General features: G+C 43.4%; 1 protein-coding gene across 1 annotated transcript in view; it reads right to left on the bottom strand.

Moving 5' to 3' along the window:
* Window positions 1-2,352: 2,352 nt before the first annotated feature.
* The window catches only part of CLCN1 (chloride voltage-gated channel 1), a 54,328-nt gene continuing 37,703 nt past the window's right edge, over window positions 2,353-18,977 (bottom strand). The window contains exons 12-24 of the mRNA XM_076334771.1: window positions 17,454-17,538; window positions 16,883-17,032; window positions 14,156-14,225; window positions 12,355-12,465; window positions 12,016-12,229; window positions 11,150-11,283; window positions 10,402-10,628; window positions 10,168-10,273; window positions 8,378-8,460; window positions 7,581-7,619; window positions 6,827-6,931; window positions 4,826-4,912; window positions 2,353-4,339 (exon numbers count right to left, since the gene is read on the bottom strand). Of these exons, the coding sequence (XP_076190886.1) occupies window positions 3,941-4,339; window positions 4,826-4,912; window positions 6,827-6,931; window positions 7,581-7,619; window positions 8,378-8,460; window positions 10,168-10,273; window positions 10,402-10,628; window positions 11,150-11,283; window positions 12,016-12,229; window positions 12,355-12,465; window positions 14,156-14,225; window positions 16,883-17,032; window positions 17,454-17,538 (1,810 nt within the window). The 3' untranslated portion in view covers window positions 2,353-3,940. The remainder of the gene's footprint in view (window positions 4,340-4,825; window positions 4,913-6,826; window positions 6,932-7,580; window positions 7,620-8,377; window positions 8,461-10,167; window positions 10,274-10,401; window positions 10,629-11,149; window positions 11,284-12,015; window positions 12,230-12,354; window positions 12,466-14,155; window positions 14,226-16,882; window positions 17,033-17,453; window positions 17,539-18,977) is intronic.

The raw sequence follows: 18,977 nt of genomic DNA, 5'->3' as shown, positions 1-18,977 counted from the left end.
AACCAAAAAAAGTTACATTGTCCAGGCAAATTCTTCTGGTTGTCCAGTAGTCCATCTCCATGTGTTTTCTCCTTCATCTGAATCATGACCAAGTCTCTTAGCCTTGTCATAACTACCCAAAGCCCTATCTGTTGTCTTGTCAATCTTAAGTCTTCCTTATTTTTTCACTTCTTTATATTGGTAAGTTTAAAAACAAGACTTCTGCTTTCATATTGAAATGCTATGTAAAAGGAAGAGTTCAACTTTTTGCTAGATTAAAATTTAATGGATAACTTCTTCCCTTCATTAACTGAATATCGGTAAACTGGCAATTAGTTGAGATTAAGATTACATTTATCTTGAAGATACAAGGTCAAAGGATTTTTTTTTAGGGTTTTTGTTGTTGGTGTTGGTGTTGGTGTTTTCCCAAAATTTTCTGCTCTGATGGAGATTTTTCACTATCATGTTCTTCTCAGAGTATTTCCTTTTATGTTGGGTACCAAATGTAGTTCAGCAGGTGCTTGGAGTTGAAAATGCTGAACAAGATCAGCTCTATTTTAGTGCTTTGAGTGGTAGTGACAAGCTTGGTGTGACATGAATCTCTGCCCAAAACAATGATTCTAAGCAACTGCACATGCTATTTAGGAGAAAAGCAAGCTTCTGTGGTTCAAAACAGCCTCAGAGCTTCTTGTTTCTCAAGGCTTGTGCTTGCATTTTTGGGGGCAGATCTGAGATTTGACTTTCTAGCTGAATGTGAAGGCCTCAGTGCTGATACAAATTCTGGGGATATTTTGGGTTGGGGAAAAATTATTTTTGTGTGTAGGTAGCCAAGTTTGTGCTACTTGGATAGGATGAGAGATGCAGGTTTTAGAGTGACAGGTCAGTGTGACTTTGTTTGCTGGACAAAGGTTTCAAGTTTAAACTTTGAGGGGGTGCAAGCTTAGAGTTCTCTTGACAAAGGTTCAGTGTTACTCCACATTTCAAACCTACTAAAGTACTTAGCATCAGCTCAGTGAAAATTTTATTGGTAAAATGGAAGTGGAAACATCTTCAGCCATTGCAAACCATCTTTGCAGTATGTTTTTGTCCCCTCCTGCCTCCCTGTACACATTCATGTATACGTACTTTTTCCCAAGTGAGAAAATGGTGCAGGTGAATGCTGCTTCTGCTCAAAGGGTGGGGGCATACCTGGAATGGATCTTGACTAATGCCTCCAAAGAGCAGCAGTAACACCCACCTTTGTGCTTCCCCACAGAGAGCAGTCCTGTTCCTCATGGTAACTCTGGGACAGCTAAAGGCAATAGGAATGGAGAGATACGTGTGTGTGCATGTGTGGGAACACATGTGTGTCCTCTTGTACCCCCCAGGTGACAAACCTTAAAAAACTTTCCAGGTTAGCTTGTGTCTTAATCTGAGCTCCCCAAGCCTCTCCATGTGCATCATTTTTGTTCCAGCTTCATCTCCCCCAGCTCGCAATCTGTCTGTCATGACTCACACACTCTCTGGCTTTGATTAGGCTCCATCTGCTTTCTCAGGCAGTCAGATACCAGTTCTTCTGTAACACACCGTAGGAGAACTGTGGGACTGGAGCAGAACATATATCTGTATTTGGGAGAGAGGAGGGGGAGGTGTATTGACTCCAGCCTCAAAGTTTCTCCTTGTCTCATCTGTCTCGGTGCAAGCGTTTGGCTAAGCTGCAAAATGTAAGTCTGTACTTGCCAGTAATAAGGCTGGGGCTGACTTGGAGAATCTTGTCCTTCCTGAGGGTGTGTGGACCCCCAGATCAGATTTGGTCTCAGAGTGTTGCCACTCACCGCACATTTATGGGTTTTTAAAAGGAATGTCCTTTCTTGTCCCCTGCTTATTTAAAGGACCACTAAAATAGCCGTTGTTTTGCCTCTTCTCTGCAGGCAGGGGAAGGTGACACAAAGGTAGCAGGGAGGCTGTGTGCTAATGCCTGGCAGCCAGAAATGTGCCACAACCCTCTGGTGGAGGAAAGCAGCTGGTATGCGCAAGAGACTTGCCCTCAGATCACCACTGTCTTCTCACAAGGACAGGATGACCCTCGGAGGACTGAAGATCACTTTGGCAGGGAAAGGCTGTCCCCAGTTAGCTTATAGAGGGGGATCACGTGTCAAAGACAATACAGAGCTGGTGGGCTGTCTGTTCCAGACAACAAAAATACATCTCCCCCTCTTCAAGAGACTAGCTGGGGAGATTTCCCTCTACTATAAGCTTGTCACAGACTCCCCCACCCATGAGCATCATCAGAGAGGAATTGGTGCAAGGTCAATCCTTGGAATTAAAGCCAGGAGGGAATTTTCCTGGGGAGACTGGGTTAGAGGTAACCATATTTTTTACTTGCTCCTGAGACAGCTTATGGATTTTTATTAACTTTCACCTGTTAAGGTGAAACTGGTCACTCTAAGTTAGATAATGCTTTACTAATATGAAGAAGGTGGATGTGGCCTAACATGCAGGAGAATACCCCCAAGAACATATTCTCAGAGCCTGGATTTCTTCTCTGTTGCTGATAAGTGGAAACACATCCAATACGCTGCTTGGATCAAAAATATGATAGAAAAAGATGTAGAATGTTAGAGGAAAGCTGCAGAATACACAGAATTTGATTTTGCCTATTTACTGAGAAAACCTCACAAGGACAGTGAGTTAAACAAAGCAGCATCTTATCTTTGGATGCTAAGGTTTTGCATGCGTGACATGAACTGACAAGACATCTTTTTGCAAGATACAGATCAAGATCTGCTCCAGATTTAGAACTGGAATAGAGAGGGATGCTGCAGACAAGGGTTGAGGTCTCTGCTGTTAGTCACAACAGAGACAAGCTGGCAAAAGTGAGAACTGGAATTCTCAGATCTGAGGTATGCAGAAATATGTGGAAAGTAGGCAGGGTAGAATTATCAGGAGAGAGAGCAGGAGTTTTCAGAGAGAAGCCTGTTTACAAAGTGTAGAAAATGTGGCTTCCCTCTGCTGTATTTCTTGGCAGCCTGCTAACACTCCATTTTTTTTTTTTTTGAGTTGTTATTTTTTAAGACTATAATTTTGTAAAAATTGTGAACAGTGATTTAGGGACAAACACAAGCACTTGAAATATAGGTGCATACATGCTGTTTTACTCCTCTCCCTCCAACACTGAGGATGCCCCCACTTAAGATTTTCCCATTCTATTTAAAAATTCCAGAGATGATGGGAAAACAGAGAGGCTTTCCTCCCTTCCAGTGCTTTTCTTAGAGCCCTGGCTGAATTCAAGACATGAGACATAGACCAAATATTTTCCTCCCACCTGTTTTTAGGGCATGGCTCAGCTAAAGAACAGAGGAGAAGCTCCTAACTGCACCCCCATCCAGGAAAATCCCAGAGTAAAAATAGACAAAGAGAAAAAATGTTCTACATGGGAATGTTTGGGGGGGGATGCAAGATAAGAGCTAATGAAAAGGAGTTGCAGCAACATGGATGGGATTGTAGCCAGAAGCAGCAATATGCTTCTAGGCTGGAGGTCTGGCTGTGTTTACACTGGTGCATGCAGACCAGGTGTGACTAGAAGGATGACACCAATGGAGAATGAGAAGAGCTGCTCCTTCTCCACTTTCCACGTGACAGACTGACCCAGAGCGTCCTGACTGTGTCCAGCAGTATTCATGTCCTGTTACAATCCCTTCTGCCATGTTACTGCTTAGGCAGAAGCCTAAGCATTATGAGCCTGCCCTTAGCCACCTTGCAGTCCACATCTGACTCCTGCACACACCTGTATAGTCCAACAGCCTAACAGTCTTTGCACAGAAAGAAAGCAGCAGAAGAAAGGGTCAGTCCGATGCCCCTTCTCCCAGCTGAATCAATCCTCTGTGGGGATTGCAGAGAACATCCAAAAGCTTCTCTTTGAGGAGCAAACACAAGAAGACTGGCTCAACGGAAGTGTGATGGACTACTCCTCTCACACCAGCTATAAGGGGACATCCTCATCCTCATCTTCATCCTCATCCAGGTCAGTGGAACGTAGGCTTATGTCCTTGAGGATGTCTGAGATGTTTTCAGCAACTGGCCCTGTCAGCTCCATCTCTTCCAACTCAGTATCAGTGGCATAAGTGGAGCACAGGACTTCCCCCTCTTCATGCAAGTGTGAGGGCTGGGGGGAGTGCGAGCAGGGAGGCAGTGGGCTCTCTGTGCCCAAGTCCGCTGCTTGCTGTGCTGCCACCTTGCAGTTGTCCTGCCGGCTCCACACCTGAGTGGCCTGGCTGACCTTCTCACTGCTGATGGAATTCCGGTTGGTATCACGGAAACTGGCAAGGGGCGGGCGGAGGCGAACCCCAGAGCGTGTGGAGCCCTCTATTGCCTTCTGAAGCTATGAGAAGAGAAAAAGTTCAGAAAAAATGGATGAAAAGGAGGCTGACCCAGCCCTACCCAGCAGAAGTTCATCTACTCTCCAGGGTAAAGGGATCACAAACAGAGAGACTCACAGCTCTACCTCTGGGGCCTGTGGAGATCATCTTTTACACTGGTCATGTAATTTTTCATTCCAGGGTAAATAACAAATTCGACACCACTTTCAGAGACAGTAATAGCCGCTCAGTTAAGAGCCCTACGTTCATGAAAAGGACGAACCATCTAACATCCCTGTAAACAACACCTGCTGCCTCCTCTGAGATACAGTCATCCATTCCTCTACATGGCTTCCAAAGGGTTGACTCAGAATTCAATACTGGATTGAAAATGTAGCTATCGCAGTTATATATATTCCCAGCTGGATCCTCCAACACCTGTAAGTTATTGCAATGATCCACAGGACATTTGCAGTTGATTAGGAGGAGATGAAAGGATCTGTACTTACCTCTTCCAAAGCCAACACTCCCCTCAGCTTCCCCATACTGGTTACGTAGGCATGGCTGAGGCCCAGTAATGAGAACAATGTATGCGTCTATGAGCAAAACCACAAAAGACCACGTCAGGGACTTTGGAAACTGGTAACGTGATACTTGTTGCTAGAGCTGGGACTTGGGATTTAGAAATGGGAATCACAAAGGTGCACAAGTCTGCAGTCATCCCAGTGAGAAACTACCTCTTCCCTTCCCCTTCTGTAGCTAGCAAATACTACCCTTTGGTCCTTCTGCTGTGCAGCCATACTTGGGAGTGTGTTGATGATGGAGAGCACATTCTCAAGGTCACTCCCATCCTGCATCTGGCAAACAGAGATTCACATGCAACACCCTGTGTATTTGGGGACTTATGCAGATCCTATTTCATTTTGGTGCTGGAAATTAAACTATCATATAGTAATATGCAAAGTCAGAACCTTCTTAGGTTATTTATTCCAGTGCTTTCCTTAACACTAGAAGATTTCTTTTTTTTTGTTCCAGAATGTTTCCTGTTAGAACTTAAGCTTGTTGCTGCTTATCTAGCAGCAACTGAGAACAAGTTATTCCCTTTCTCTTACAAAGCCTTCTTAAAAGGACAGATATCAGAAGACTGCTATCAGTCTTCTTTTCTTCAGCCTAAATATACCCCATTATTTTGCTGTTCTTCATAGATCAGGCTTTCTAAAACTATCAGCATTCTCAGTGCTCATCTGTGGGGTATTTCTAACCTCCAAGTTCTTTAAGCTGAGCTCTAGCTGGACTTTACCTGTGGCCTCACATGAAGTCATTCTTTCACAGCTGGTGTTTGCCATTTTTTTAACATCACATGAGATATTGAATGTCATGTTCAAGTGTAAACTAGGAAAAATCTCATTTCTCAGGAACAAGACATTTTACCCTAATGTAAAAGAAAATCAGACTGGTTAAATACAATTTGATTATGATAAGCTGTGATATTCTTGCCATTGTCAGTAGTCGTACATTTAGCTCTAACTATGCATACCTCAGACAGTTTGATTATTTATTCCTGCATTTTTTGTGCATCCAAGTTAAGTTGACTTGTGTGTTATTTCAGAGTTTCTCATTTGCTCTTTTTTACAAGAGGTATGAAATTTCCCCCATTTGCAGTCTTCAGGTATAATTTCTTGTAACCCCTATATTCTCAAAGATAAATGTTAGTCGTTTTCAGATTACTTCAGCCAGCCCTTTAGAAAACACCAAAGTCATCTTAAATATATGCTAACCTGTTCTTATTTTGCTCAAGGCTGAGATCCTACCCCTTTGATAACAGTAATTAATTAATTTTGTGCAAGGCATATGCTGACCGTTCACATTAAATGAATATTGATAAAAACATGCACTGTGCACTTTTGCTTCAGTAGACTGCTTTCCCTTTCCATTGAGTGAAAGCCCAGTCCTCTCTTACTCCTGTTATAAAATGATTGCTTTTATCCACAGTCATCCTGTGCTAACCCTAGAAGTTGTATGATCCAGCTTCCTCTTTCCTTGTGCTTCAGTTCAATGAAGAGCCTGTGATACAGGGTGGTTTCAAGCAACTCTTCTCATGCACTGAGGCAGACTCTACACCCTGACAGAAACACCCTGAGAAATCCACGAGTACTCATTCCAGTGCTGCACACTGACAAAGCAGGGTGTAAATCTCAGTGTAATGCCCCCAGCAGCAAGGCATACAATACTTCTGTTAATGTAGTAGCTGGAAAATCCTATGTGGTGTCCAAAAGCTATTTTAATAAATGCACTCAGACTTATTATCATGTGGCCTTTCATATTGCAGGAGATTGGAGGTACATGCAGAAGGTTATAGGAACAAACCGACTTCTGTAGCTGGATGTGGAAGTAGCTGGTGAGAGTGGTTGTAGGTGAAGACAAGGAGAAGAAATAAGTCATAGACTAGACTTGCAATGATAGATAGGGTAGAGAAAAAATGTATGCCTCAGAGAGACATCTGCACCCACCTTGTGCAGGGAAGTTCTCTCCACCAGTTGGAAAGGGGAAGGGTCTATGCGGCAGCTGTCAAAGCACACATTCTTGTTCAGCTCCTCCTGTTCCCAAGCATCTATCTGACACAGGAAAGAAGAGGAATCACTCTTACAGTAATCAGCAGTGTTACTGTCTTGTGTACCCAAGCTAGTCCCATTCTCCTGTTAATGCTTCTTCCTTCCTATGTAGACCATTCATCTTGCCCATTATATCACACCCCTCAGGTTTCCCATCCCTTCTTTGCCAGATGCCAAGTCCCTATGGAAACAGAGTAATTCCAGTACCTCAGAGGTTTTCTGAGAAGGTGAGGTTTTGCTCCTTCCTGCTTAAAGAGGGAGTGAACATCTTAGCTTTCCTTTCTGAGTGCATCTTCGCCTTGTCATTGCAAGATAATAGTTCCTTTGTGTAAAAAATGAAGGAATATAGACCCACAGATTTAGGTGGGGGGTTACCTGTGGAGGTCTCTAGTCCAAAACCCTGCTCGCAGCAAGGCTGACTTCAAAGCTAGATCAGGTTAGTCAGAGCCTTACTCAGCACATCTAGCAGAACAATCTCTTCTGTTATTGGGTGAGACTTGCCCACTGTGCAACTCTAAGAAGAAAATGGCTTTAGCTATGGCTTTATGTGGCAATCACTGAGGTTGTCGGAGTTCAGGAAGTATTGCAAGTGACAGGAAATGGGCAAAAGAAGCATCAATTAACCCCACTCCCTTTCTACACCCGGTCTTACCTCTTCTGGCCTCATTGTGTCAACGACTTCCACCGGCTCCTGTAGGAGAAAACACTGTTCAGGACAGATGAAGAACCCACAGTTTCACAGAGTACAGAAAGGAAAAATTTGCACAGCCTCCTCACCCCATGTGGCCCCCTTTTTGTTCCAAATAGTATATTTCTGAGTGTTTAGATTTTCTTTATGCTCATACATTATAAGGTGTACTCTGTACTTGCTGTGCTTCCCTTGCCAATGAAGATTGACTATGGAATGCTGGTGGAGCAATTCAGGTGCCTAAACATGGTCATCTAGTACTGCTTTAGATGTTTTCAGATACCCCACATGGGGTCCAACCACTGCCCTAGAATGGATGGGTCTCCCATAGGCTCTGGATGATACCCACCAACCCTGTGCAGATATATGAGATACCCAAGGGCATCTAACATGGCACAAGGCAAAAGCATTTTTTCATTTTTATCGGGCCAAAACTGTTCACCAAATGGAATAGAACTGCACTTTATTCCAGGTTAGCCAAAATAGCGTTAAGGTATTCAATGAGAAAAAGATGCCCACACTCAGTCATGATGGTAGCCTTGACACCTGAGCACAGATGGCTCTTTAGGAAGATGCACATTCCTTTACAATAATCACATCCCTTCTCCTTGGAGAGAGTCCCCCACTGATGCTGTCAGAGTTCAGGACCATAAGCGTGTCCGTGCTTTGGCCAAATGCTGAATGGCTCTGAGTAGTAGGTTCTATTTCCATTGCATTCCCTTCCCTCTTCAGAGTACTACTAGGCTGCCTGTATCCCTAACCTGGGCGGCACTCTCTGTTTCAAGTGGACGGTTGTAATGGCACAAGAGCTGCTGGATCAGTTGCCTCAGGCGCCTGAAATTGCCTGAAGGATGAAAACAAACACACGGATAAGAGAGAAGAATAAGTGAGAGACAAAAATACAAAGCCCCATGCCCATCTCCTTGCCCAAGGCAGGCTGGGAAATAGTATGAGTGACATAGCAAATGGTATGTGACAGGGCTGAGCCAGCCACAATCTAGCATTCAATTTGTAAGATGGTGTCTGGGACATGCCAGAATAAATACTCCCATGCAGTATCTTTTCCTTAAGGAGAGGAAACAAACCATTACAAAGTAGCCCTTGTAGATAATATTCATAGATCAGTGTCCCTGAAGAAAAAATAAACAAGTGAGACTACTAACACAGCAAACAATCTGATACAAGGGATAAACTGCTGTGACTAGAGGTTTCTGCAGTCCACAAAGAGAATGTGGTTTGGAGGATGAGTATGGAAAGGGGAGGTGAGAATTTGGAAATTACTTCAAAGACAAAACATATCAACAGCCTGAATGTGACAGGTACAAAGGGGTGAGGAGTCTATGGGTTGTGCCAGCAGTGTAATGGTGGGAATGAAAAAGGCTGCAGAATTATTCTCCCAGGCAGGACATTCAGGAATTAGCAAAGAGGAGGAGATAGGGTTTCATGCTGTTGTGAAGTGAACAAGGCTGCGGAGGAAGGTTGGTCAGAAACAATGACAGCTGTGAGCCAAACTAAAAATTATGGCAGGGAAAGCCTCATAAATTCACCCCTGCTCCACTTCCTCTTGTCACTCCTGGATCACTCAGTACTAGTTTCACGTAAAATGTCTCACACACTGTCCTTGTTTTGATGTGATTCTTTTTCTGATTTGGAAAGGAGAGGTGGATGGCTGTCCCACCACTCTACTGCCCTGGAAGTGTAAAGTGGATTTTCCTGTGCCTTAGAGGTTTAGTCATACATGAGTGGTGTTAAGGAACCAGAACGTGCTATGTGCAATATTACATGCTAACATGGTGGGTGCCTAAAAGCACGAGCCAGAGCCCTATCTGTATTCATTCTCAAGACTGGGCTACACCTCTGTGCTTACTCACTCTCTGCTTATTTCAAGACACATAAAGGAAAAAAAAAACCACCATCCTGCATCAAATATACACGATATATGAATCAGAAATGAGCTATGAGTACAGTCTTGGAAGCAAAGCTAATATAGGCTGGGGTGGCACATAAAGAACACAATGCATCAGTATTTGTCCATCATATTAATGTAGCTGAATCAAAGAGATGCATGTCCAAGGGAGGAGCTGTTCAGTAACAGCTCTAACAACAGTAACTTGGAGATGGCTGAGCAACAGCCTAAGCTACTCAAAAAACAAGTACAGATGTTTAGCTCTCAGGCTGCTTTTCCCAGGGAAATTAATTCATGGGGTTAAGGAGGCAAGAGATGGGACCCTTCCACGCAGACTCTCTAGAAAATGTCCGCGGAGATGTTATTGCAAAGGATGGAATGGGGAGTACTGACAGAGAGAGAGCAGCTTGAGTGGGCCTACTTTTGCCGTGCTCTCTGAGGGACCACAAACAGAAGATGTTTCCAGGTTCGTTATACTGATGTTGAGGTGCATTAACAAAGTACCTTTAATACAGGAACAGCAGAGAAAGCTCCTTCTTTCAGTCTCGGAAATCAGCACCTCGCACAGGCAGGTACACACAGTTAGCATGAAAGCTTCCACAAGCGGGCTAGGACGTGGCTGAGGCATGCCAGAAGTTACCATACCTGGGAGTTGCTGTGGCTCCGAAGTTTCAGGCATTTGTTTAAGAGGACTTGTCGGGCCATTGGGCTCCTCTGGGTAACTGGGAGTGGGACTTGGGGGCCGAGGCAGCTGTTACAGAAAGGAGAGAAAATAAAGTCCACCCCGTGTCATTTTTTCCTCAGCCCTCAGCCTCTCCAAGTGCCTTACTGCTTCTTAAGCAGTCTCTGTGTTGCAGTCTCTCCACTTCTCTCCCTCACCTCTCCCTTCTCATCTGTATCCTCATCCTCATCAACATAAGCAAAAGATTCATGCTTCAGCTTTGGCAGCGTTGCCCATGGTCCCTTGCTGTGCCCATCGTAGGGTGCCTCAGACAGCTTCTGCTGCATTTCTCTGTTGAGGAGCCGTCGCCGTTCTGGGCTTATATGTCTCTGGAGGAGAGCCTGCAGTTCAGATCGCTCTACAGATCCCAGAAGGATCATGGTCTCTGCATAACACAGAGCAGAGAAGCCATTAAGCCACTTCAAGGTTTTGAATGTCCCCTGCCACACACTGCCCCTTCCTCCCTCCAACCTCTTCAAAGTGCTCGGATTCATACTACTTAGAGCTATACAAGAGTCACTGAGCACCCCTGCTAGTTGCTGCTAATACACCGTGGGGCTGTGGGAAGCTCACCATCCCCGAGTCGTGCCACTCCTCAGCACCATATCAGAAGCAGGCTCTTTACTTATGCTAGATCCCTCCCTGTTGTCACAGTTCAGTCCACAAACTTCCCACACACCTCCCTTACCTGCTATATCTGCTTCACTGCCCACACTCCAGCTTACCTGTCTGACCAGCTGAAACAGCCTTCTGTCATACAGCATCCATAGCGGAAGATTTTTAGGACAATATTTTATGTAGCGGGTCACACTGTCTCCTTCACAGTATGTAATTTGAAAGCTAGTTTCTTTGGCTCTTTAAGCTGAGACAGTCTCCAGGAAGGACCAGTTTCGCCACATTGCTTACCTGGTGAGTCCACCAGAGGCAAAGTCTTAACAGTGGTGCTTTGGAGTAGAGTTTGCAAGTCTCGGTATTTACAGTTGGAGGAGACGAATTTCACATCTTGGACCATAATATCCTCAACAAAGATATTATATTTGCTGTGAATTTATGGACAATAAGGTGAAAAGTTAGCATATTAAAAATGTCTAGCAGATAAATTCTTTAAAGAAATATATAAATGACCACTTCTTTAAAAAGTGTTCTCAGCACAGTTGCTAATCTTCTGTGAGAGTAACCAAAGAGGACTTTCCAACAGGATCAACACAGATTAACTGGATTTTCATTACAGTTGTATTCCACTCCATTACCCCTCACCATAAAAACACACACATATATATACATATATGTATACATGTTTTATAGATACATACCTATGTATATTATATATACTAGAGAGAAGAAGGAATGTATATGAATAACTGAATTTTGTTTTAAGCAAAATATCCAAATAAAATGATATTTCAAACATTTGCTGGAGAAAAAAAATCCAAACCCCACTGAATTCAGAACAAAATGGAAAATGAGACACTTGATTTTTAAATTTTTAAACTGAAGCAATTTGGTAACATCAATACAAATTCAGTAATGTTGCAGATTATTCAAACCTGTGCTTTCAGTGAAAAAAAAGAAGAGGACTTTTCTCTGTTTCTGTGTACAAACCCTGATACTACTCCACCACTTTTTTTTCCCTTGCTCCAGGCCTATTCTGCCTTTTTATTTTCTTTGTAGTACTATCCCCTTTTCATGACCTTTTATTCTCCCATGGTCTCATCCTCTTCTGCTTTAATTCTTTGCCACTCCCCACCTCCACCTCTGTTTTACTACTATACCTTATGTGATTCCAGCCCAGGTCTGGCAGGTAGGGCAACTTCTTCACCTGGATGATGCTATCATAGAGGCTGGGCTGCAGACTCTGGGCCACCATGTTGGCAAGAATGACAGCCACCATCATGGGGAGGATGTGAGAGATCTGACCTGTCAGCTCGAAGCAGATCACAGCAGTGGAGACAGTGTGGCTCACTGCTCCTGTCAGAGCTGCTGCACCTTTCCCAGGTAGGGTGGAAAAGGAATAGGGAGAGAAGATGACTGTCATATAGAAACAGCATGTAATGTCAACCAGGAAACTCATGGGGATGGGACCAGGCAAAGAAAAAGACATGCATACTCACCAATGACAGCATACCCTCCAGGTAAGATTTGATAAACAATACCATCAAAGAGGATCCCATTGGGAAAAAGTGATGCCATGATTTCCCCAATAAGACGTCCAAATGCAGCACCTGGAAAATATCACTGATAATTATGGAATTAACACCTAAGGAACACCCAGTCTGTGCTGTGCAGCTATACTGTGCAATCACTTGAGTATTTTCTAACAGAAACAAAATAAAAACTTACATTAAAATGACACTGGGGACTAAAGAGTAGTTCTCAGTTACAAAATATAGAAGTTAGACTCCAAGAGGACAAAAAAGTACTAAGATATGTAAGTACAGTTGACCCCTCATTCTTCCACTTAGGCACACCAGGCACAGTGGTATTTGTGATTCCCAGGTAGGAGGAAATATTTTCAGAATATGTACAATGTCAGTCCAGATCACAGTTGAGGCCCTTCACACACTCATTCTATCAATGTCCAAACACTAGAATCACAGCTTACAGAAGAGTTTAAGAGGGAAGGGATTTTTGGAGGTCTTGTTCTGACCCCTGCTTACAACGGTGCTAATTTCAAAGTGACATCAAGTCACCCAGGGCCTTGTCCAGACAAGCTTTAAAAGTCTGCAAGGATGGAGATTCTCCAGCCTTTCTGAGCACCTTAACCAAGGAAACAATTTTTTTCTTATGTCTCATCAGGATTTCCCCTGTTACAACTTGTGCCTTTACCTCCTATTTACTGTGTGTCTCTACAAGGAGTCTTTATATCCTCTCTATCCCCTTCTGCATTAGGTGGTGAAGGATGCAGATAGGTCCCGTCTTGGCCCTCTCTTCTGCAGGCTGAACTGTGACAACAGGGAGGGATCTAGCATAAGTAAAGAGCCTGCTTCTGATATGGTGCTGAGGAGTGGCACGACTCGGGGATGGTGAGCTTCCCACAGCCTCAGGCTTCCCTTGTTTGTTTTGTGCTCCAACTCCCCAACAATCTCAGTGGCCTCCACTGGACTCATTGCACTTTGTCAAAATCTCTTGTATTGGTGGACACAGAATGGCACAATATTCCAGAATTGTGTCCAAAATGCTGAATGCAGGGAAATAACCAATTTCTTTGCCTTGCTGGCTAGGCTTTTCCTAATACAGCCTTGTTTATGGTTAGCCTTCATCACTGCAAGGGCATGCTGCTGACTCATGTTCAGTTGCTGCCTGCCAGAACCCAGAGGTCCTTAGCGCACACCATTTAATTTAAGAGCTGTGGATCCTTACTGCTGAACTTCATGAGCTTGTATACTTTAGTCTAACATAGCTTCTCTTTCTTAACATTAGCATCATATTCTTTTTATGTTTTGGTCTTGGAATTAAAACCAGTTAAAAACAATAAACTCCTGTATGTTACCATATTTCAGTCAGAAGAAATGAGTAAGTGGTGGGATACATTGCAGGCACTAGTTTTGAGGTTATCTCTTCTAGTTGGCCTTCAGGGGTGAAAGGAGCAACTACTACTAATTGTAGGATGAGAGTTCCTCTGTAGGTGAAGAGGCAGAGAAATTAGAAGGCCATGGCTCAGCATACCTCCCCACAGTGTGGCTTTCCTTATGTAAAAGGACAGGGATTTCCTCCTCAGCATTTGGATTTGGGGCTGGGAAATGACAAAAGCAGAGACTCAGAGGCTGGGATATGGACTGTTAACCAAGCTTGTCATAGACGTCAAGTGATGACTCCTCATCCACTAGAAGAAACCTACTGGGTACGTATGCAATGTCTCTCATCCTCTCCACCTGTCAGACCTATACGCTGCAACCCAAAATTGAAACTCACCTAGAACAAAAACAGGCATGAAGCCTCCACAGGGGATTGGCATCGTGGTAGCAATGACAGACATCCAGAACTAGAACAGAGGCAGAGGGTGCAGTTGTTACTGAGCAGCAATAGCGTTTCCTGCAGCCCTACTCTACTGCCCAGCCTGTGAATCCGTGAGGAGACACGTTCTGAGGGATCTGGCAGTTCAGCCAGAAAGTGAAGGGGCTGTGGGGTGTGAAGGGGAGCTGGAGGAACTCTGGCAACACACCAACACTGACGCAGAGGACCTCTGGGCAACCGCTGTGGCGGCAGGGAAGCTGAATCACCAAGGGGCTGGATGAACATGAGAACTCCTTTGCCTTGCACCTCAGAAGCTGAGATTTCCTACTGCTCCAAACAGCTTAGCTTTTCATAGAACAAGGTTGTCAAAATTTCACAGACTCAGAAAGATTTCAGTGTGAAGGGAACTCTGGGGGTCTCTCCCCCAACTCCCTGCTCCCAGAAGGGCTAATTTCTAAGTTAGATCAGGTTGCTCAGGGCCTTGTCCAGGTGAGTTCTGAACATCTTGAAGGGTGGAGATTCCCCAGCTTTTTTGGGCATTTGTGCCACTGCTGACCCACACTCCGGGGAGACTTTTTTCCTGAAGTCCAACTCACATAAGTTTCCTGTATTATAGCTTGTGTCTATTGCCTCTTGTCCTATCAGTATGTTGGGCAAAATGATGAAATCTGTCCTGGTACTGCTAAAACCGATTCAAATGCTGACTTAGCCCAGCACATACAAACTTCTTCTGCCGGCAACAACCTAATCTTACAAACACCTCAAAGGCCAATACGCTCAGACTTTCTCAGGCAATATGACAAGAGATTTCCACAGTTGAGGGAAACACAGAGAATGCTGCTGTTTCAAAAGATTGTACAAAGAAGCGTACTGGCAAGATGTCACTTGCTGCAGCAGTATCATCCATAGGAGAGAGACAACCATGGTCCAGCACATCAAGAGCAATACTTTCAGGTATTTCAGGACCATAGTCTCCTCAGAGTGGGCAAATCCTTCCTGTTCAAGGTCCACCTTTGAGGAGGTGATGCCTCTGCAGACGTTGTTGTAGCTGTAGATGAGATACTAATCTGTAGACAGTCAGTTTGCTGAGAGGAAATCCACCCAGGACAGCTTTTCTGCTGTAACTCTCATAGGATGGTTGGCATAAAAGGGAAAATGAAGCCAGGATGTAGCCTTCCATTTAGGAAAGCCCTCTACAAAGGTAACAAAGAGCCAGCAGAACAGCATCTCTCAGCCCATGGTAGAGGAACAGCCTGTGAGGATGGGTTGGACCATCAATTTGATACTGGCTGTTGCTCTTCCTTCCATAAGCCATTTGAATATTCCAGGGGAGAAGTTCCTGGCTGGCTACAGAGGCCAGCAAGCTGCAGAAGTGGAGTACTGCTAACTAAGCTCTGTCTTCGCAGTACCAAACCCAGGCCAAATACAGCTGAGAATTGGGATTATAGTGCAGTGGAGAATCAGGCCAAGTCTTTGCCCGGAGTCGAAACAGCAGTTTCTTTTTTATGTGGTCTATCCCAACTCTGAATATATCCAGAAGAAAATAAACTGCTTGGAGCAGTTATCTAGTGAGTTGAGGAAGCCTTTAGTTAATGGGACAAGGCCAATGAATCTAGTGTCTGAGGATACAACTCTTCCAAAGGAGAACAGATGGGTTCAGGATAGATACGCCATGTAGTCCATCCCTCTTTTATTCAAGTAAATGAGACCTTATCTGTTTGGTACACTATAATCAGAATTATCACAGAAGCAGAACCCTTAACTGCCTGTCAGAAATTTGATAGTGTTTTACTTTAGGTGGAATCAGCTGTGTCAATCAATCATTGATGTCCATTCCTGATCTACTGAAATGTTCAACTGATATTGCAAGATGGCCTCAGCTCTTTTGCTCCTTTGCAACAAAAAAAATCACCATTTCTATGATATTTTTACCCTTTTATCTTCCCCCTCCCCCCTAGGAAAACCTCTTCCTTGCTACTTGTATTTTGAACACAGGAATATATTTTCTTCTTTCAAACCTCTTCTCTTGCTCTGTCATGTGTCAGTAACACAGCTGATCCTTTCAGAGGCTGAACAGTTGCAAGTTCCACAGACTATGTCAGCTCAGAACATTTAATCCACTGTTGCTTTCCGAGAAGTGAGCAAAACTGTTGCTCACTGCAAAGCTGTATTTCTCCATCGAGTTACGGTACTGCTAACAAATCCTTGAGTCTCACACAACTATAGATTGTGCTTGCATATTCTTATTTGTCTCCTATCTGTAGTCAGGAATATTAAGTAGACTGTATCAGGCTTTATTTAGACCAAATATAAATTATCTGAGAGCTTTTTACTCAATTACTTATTTTTTCTGGAACTTCAGAAATCTTCCCTGATGTAGTCCTCCCTACCAACTACTACACAGTGGGTACCAAAGGTCATTCAGCAGGATGCATGAGGAAGAAGACCTAGGGAGCAGTGAAAGAGATCACTATATTAAGGCCAGGAAACTATTCCCTAATAATTTTGGTAATCTTGCATTCAAGGTGGGCAAAAATCACTTCAAAAGATATAAGACCCCATTTCAGTTGTAGTGCTTCATTCAATACCCAGCAAGTCCTCACTGGCAGTTCACAAACTATTTTACAAAGCATCAGGAATATTCACTCCAAGTGGAGAAGGGTTATGGTGAACTGGGTTTCCTACCTTCATGAGGAAGAAAAGCAGGATGATGATGAAGACACTGACTTTGGGATGGATCCAGGCAGCAGATTTCCCTAGGATCTGAGGGTCTCCTGTGTATTTTGCCCAGGTATAGTTATCAAAGAGAGAGCTGATGGCTTCCCGTGGCATCAACTAAACAGCAAAAAAACCAGGCATGAGCCATGAGATTAGATGGAGTAAATATTCCACCTTTGTTCCAAGAAAGCGGAGGAGATTTTTACTTTGGTAATTCATGATTATGAGACTTAATTCACATTTTTATTCTTCAGGAAGAGAGATGGGACTTTACCTGAACTGGTGAAAGGATCACTACTTTCACACATGGGGTAACATCTTATTACTTGCTTAGGAGAATGGACCTTTTTCAAGTTTTATATGAAGGAGACAGCAGAGATCATAAGTCTCAGAATATAGTCCCTCTTCAGTCCAAACTCCTCCCAAATCTTTCTTCCCCTTTCTATGACATAAAACCTTATGGTTTATTGGGGCACAGGATAAGGGGAGACTGTTCCACAGAACTGCACAGAATTGCAAATACACATCCCACTCTCACCTCTCCTGCCATGAACTGCCCAAATCCTGGAGGAAAGGTCACAGTTGCTATAAGGAAGGTTATAACCCCAGGGTATATGAGGCGGCTGAAAAGAAAGAAAATTTTATTAAAATACAACCTCACATTCTTTTCTTGTAGCACTATCACTATGAATGCTATTTCTGTGAAAGCTCTCTGCCACATCTGTATCCATTGCTTTGGAGTTCTGTTACTGGCAATTTAATGCCCTGCTCCACTGATCATCAACATTCATAGAGAGTTCAAGAGTCAGCAAAGACATTTTTCCCATCAGAATTAGTGTAATGGGAGGGATGGAGGGAGACAGGGATGTACAAAATGCACAGACTTGAATACATGGGGGGATGTGTATTTACAATGATGTGTTGACCTATTGTCAAAAGCCAGCACCTCCTCCATTTGTCCTGATTATGCCAGTCTTGCCTCTTCATCCCCCATGCAATGTATCCTGTCCTAGTGTATTTAAATGTAGGTTTTTTCCATACATTTCTGCATGCATCCCCCATTGCATTAACTCTTATGAGAAAAACTGCTTTTCTTTCCATTGAATTGCTGACTGTCACACTTTTTGGGAAAGTGTCCTTGGTGGCTAGTAGGTCTAGCTGTGCTGGGCCAGTGGGGCACAGCTGGAGAGCAGGCTGAAGCCCTCTGTGTTTGCCTACTGCTGTGTCTAATCCCAGGATGGGTTTCTGGGTACACTGTGGTGCTTCATGGGCACTAAGACAACATGAGTCTAAGCTGCCTCCACATGCTGGACTAATCCTGTCAGGCCTCCCCTGACAAATTACTGTGTTCCCTACAGGAATTTCTGGCTGAGATGCTGTGGTATTCAGGAAGACAAAATATAACCTTTAATTTCTTTCACTCTAAGAACCTACAAAATTCTGAGAAATTAGTCAAAAGTTTAAAGTAAATTCCCACTTTTCAGGCTTTGCTCCACTTCTCTATTAGCTTTCTTTGATGGGTCTGCTGGTGCTTGTGGGTAATGCTACATAATGAAGAAAGACAATTTTTCTTCCACATAATAAATAAAGTCAGTCTGAACTTCTTTTTTAAGTAGTGGTTTTCTTCTGCTCAGATCTGCAACTTGCTAAGAAATGTAGGTCCTCCACACCTCTCAACTTAAAAAATTCTTATAACATCAGATTTCTTCTGTAAAGAGACTGAAGACATTTACAGTTAGCCACCTTTTCTTCTTCAGGTTATAACTTTGCAGGTTATAACTTTATTAGAGAGGGGAAAAAAGTATCTTCAAGTGCCCTGTAAAACCTTTATTGCTAAGATTTTAATTTTGTTTTGCATTTCTCTTCCATGCTGTAATTCACACCATTTGGTTACTATCAGTTTCAGCTTTTAGTTCGTAAGTATGCAGTAATTGCAATACCGCAGCACATTCTTTACATTTTTGCCCACATTTTGATTTAAAAAATTTTAGATTTTAAAGACATAGTTAGATTTCAGTTGTATTTAATTTTCTTAAATATAAATGATGTTGAATTTATTTTT

Source organism: Aptenodytes patagonicus, chromosome 1, assembly GCF_965638725.1.
Source record: "Aptenodytes patagonicus chromosome 1, bAptPat1.pri.cur, whole genome shotgun sequence".
Lineage (NCBI taxonomy): Eukaryota > Metazoa > Chordata > Aves > Sphenisciformes > Spheniscidae > Aptenodytes > Aptenodytes patagonicus.
This window is presented reverse-complemented; position numbering and strand designations above follow the sequence as displayed.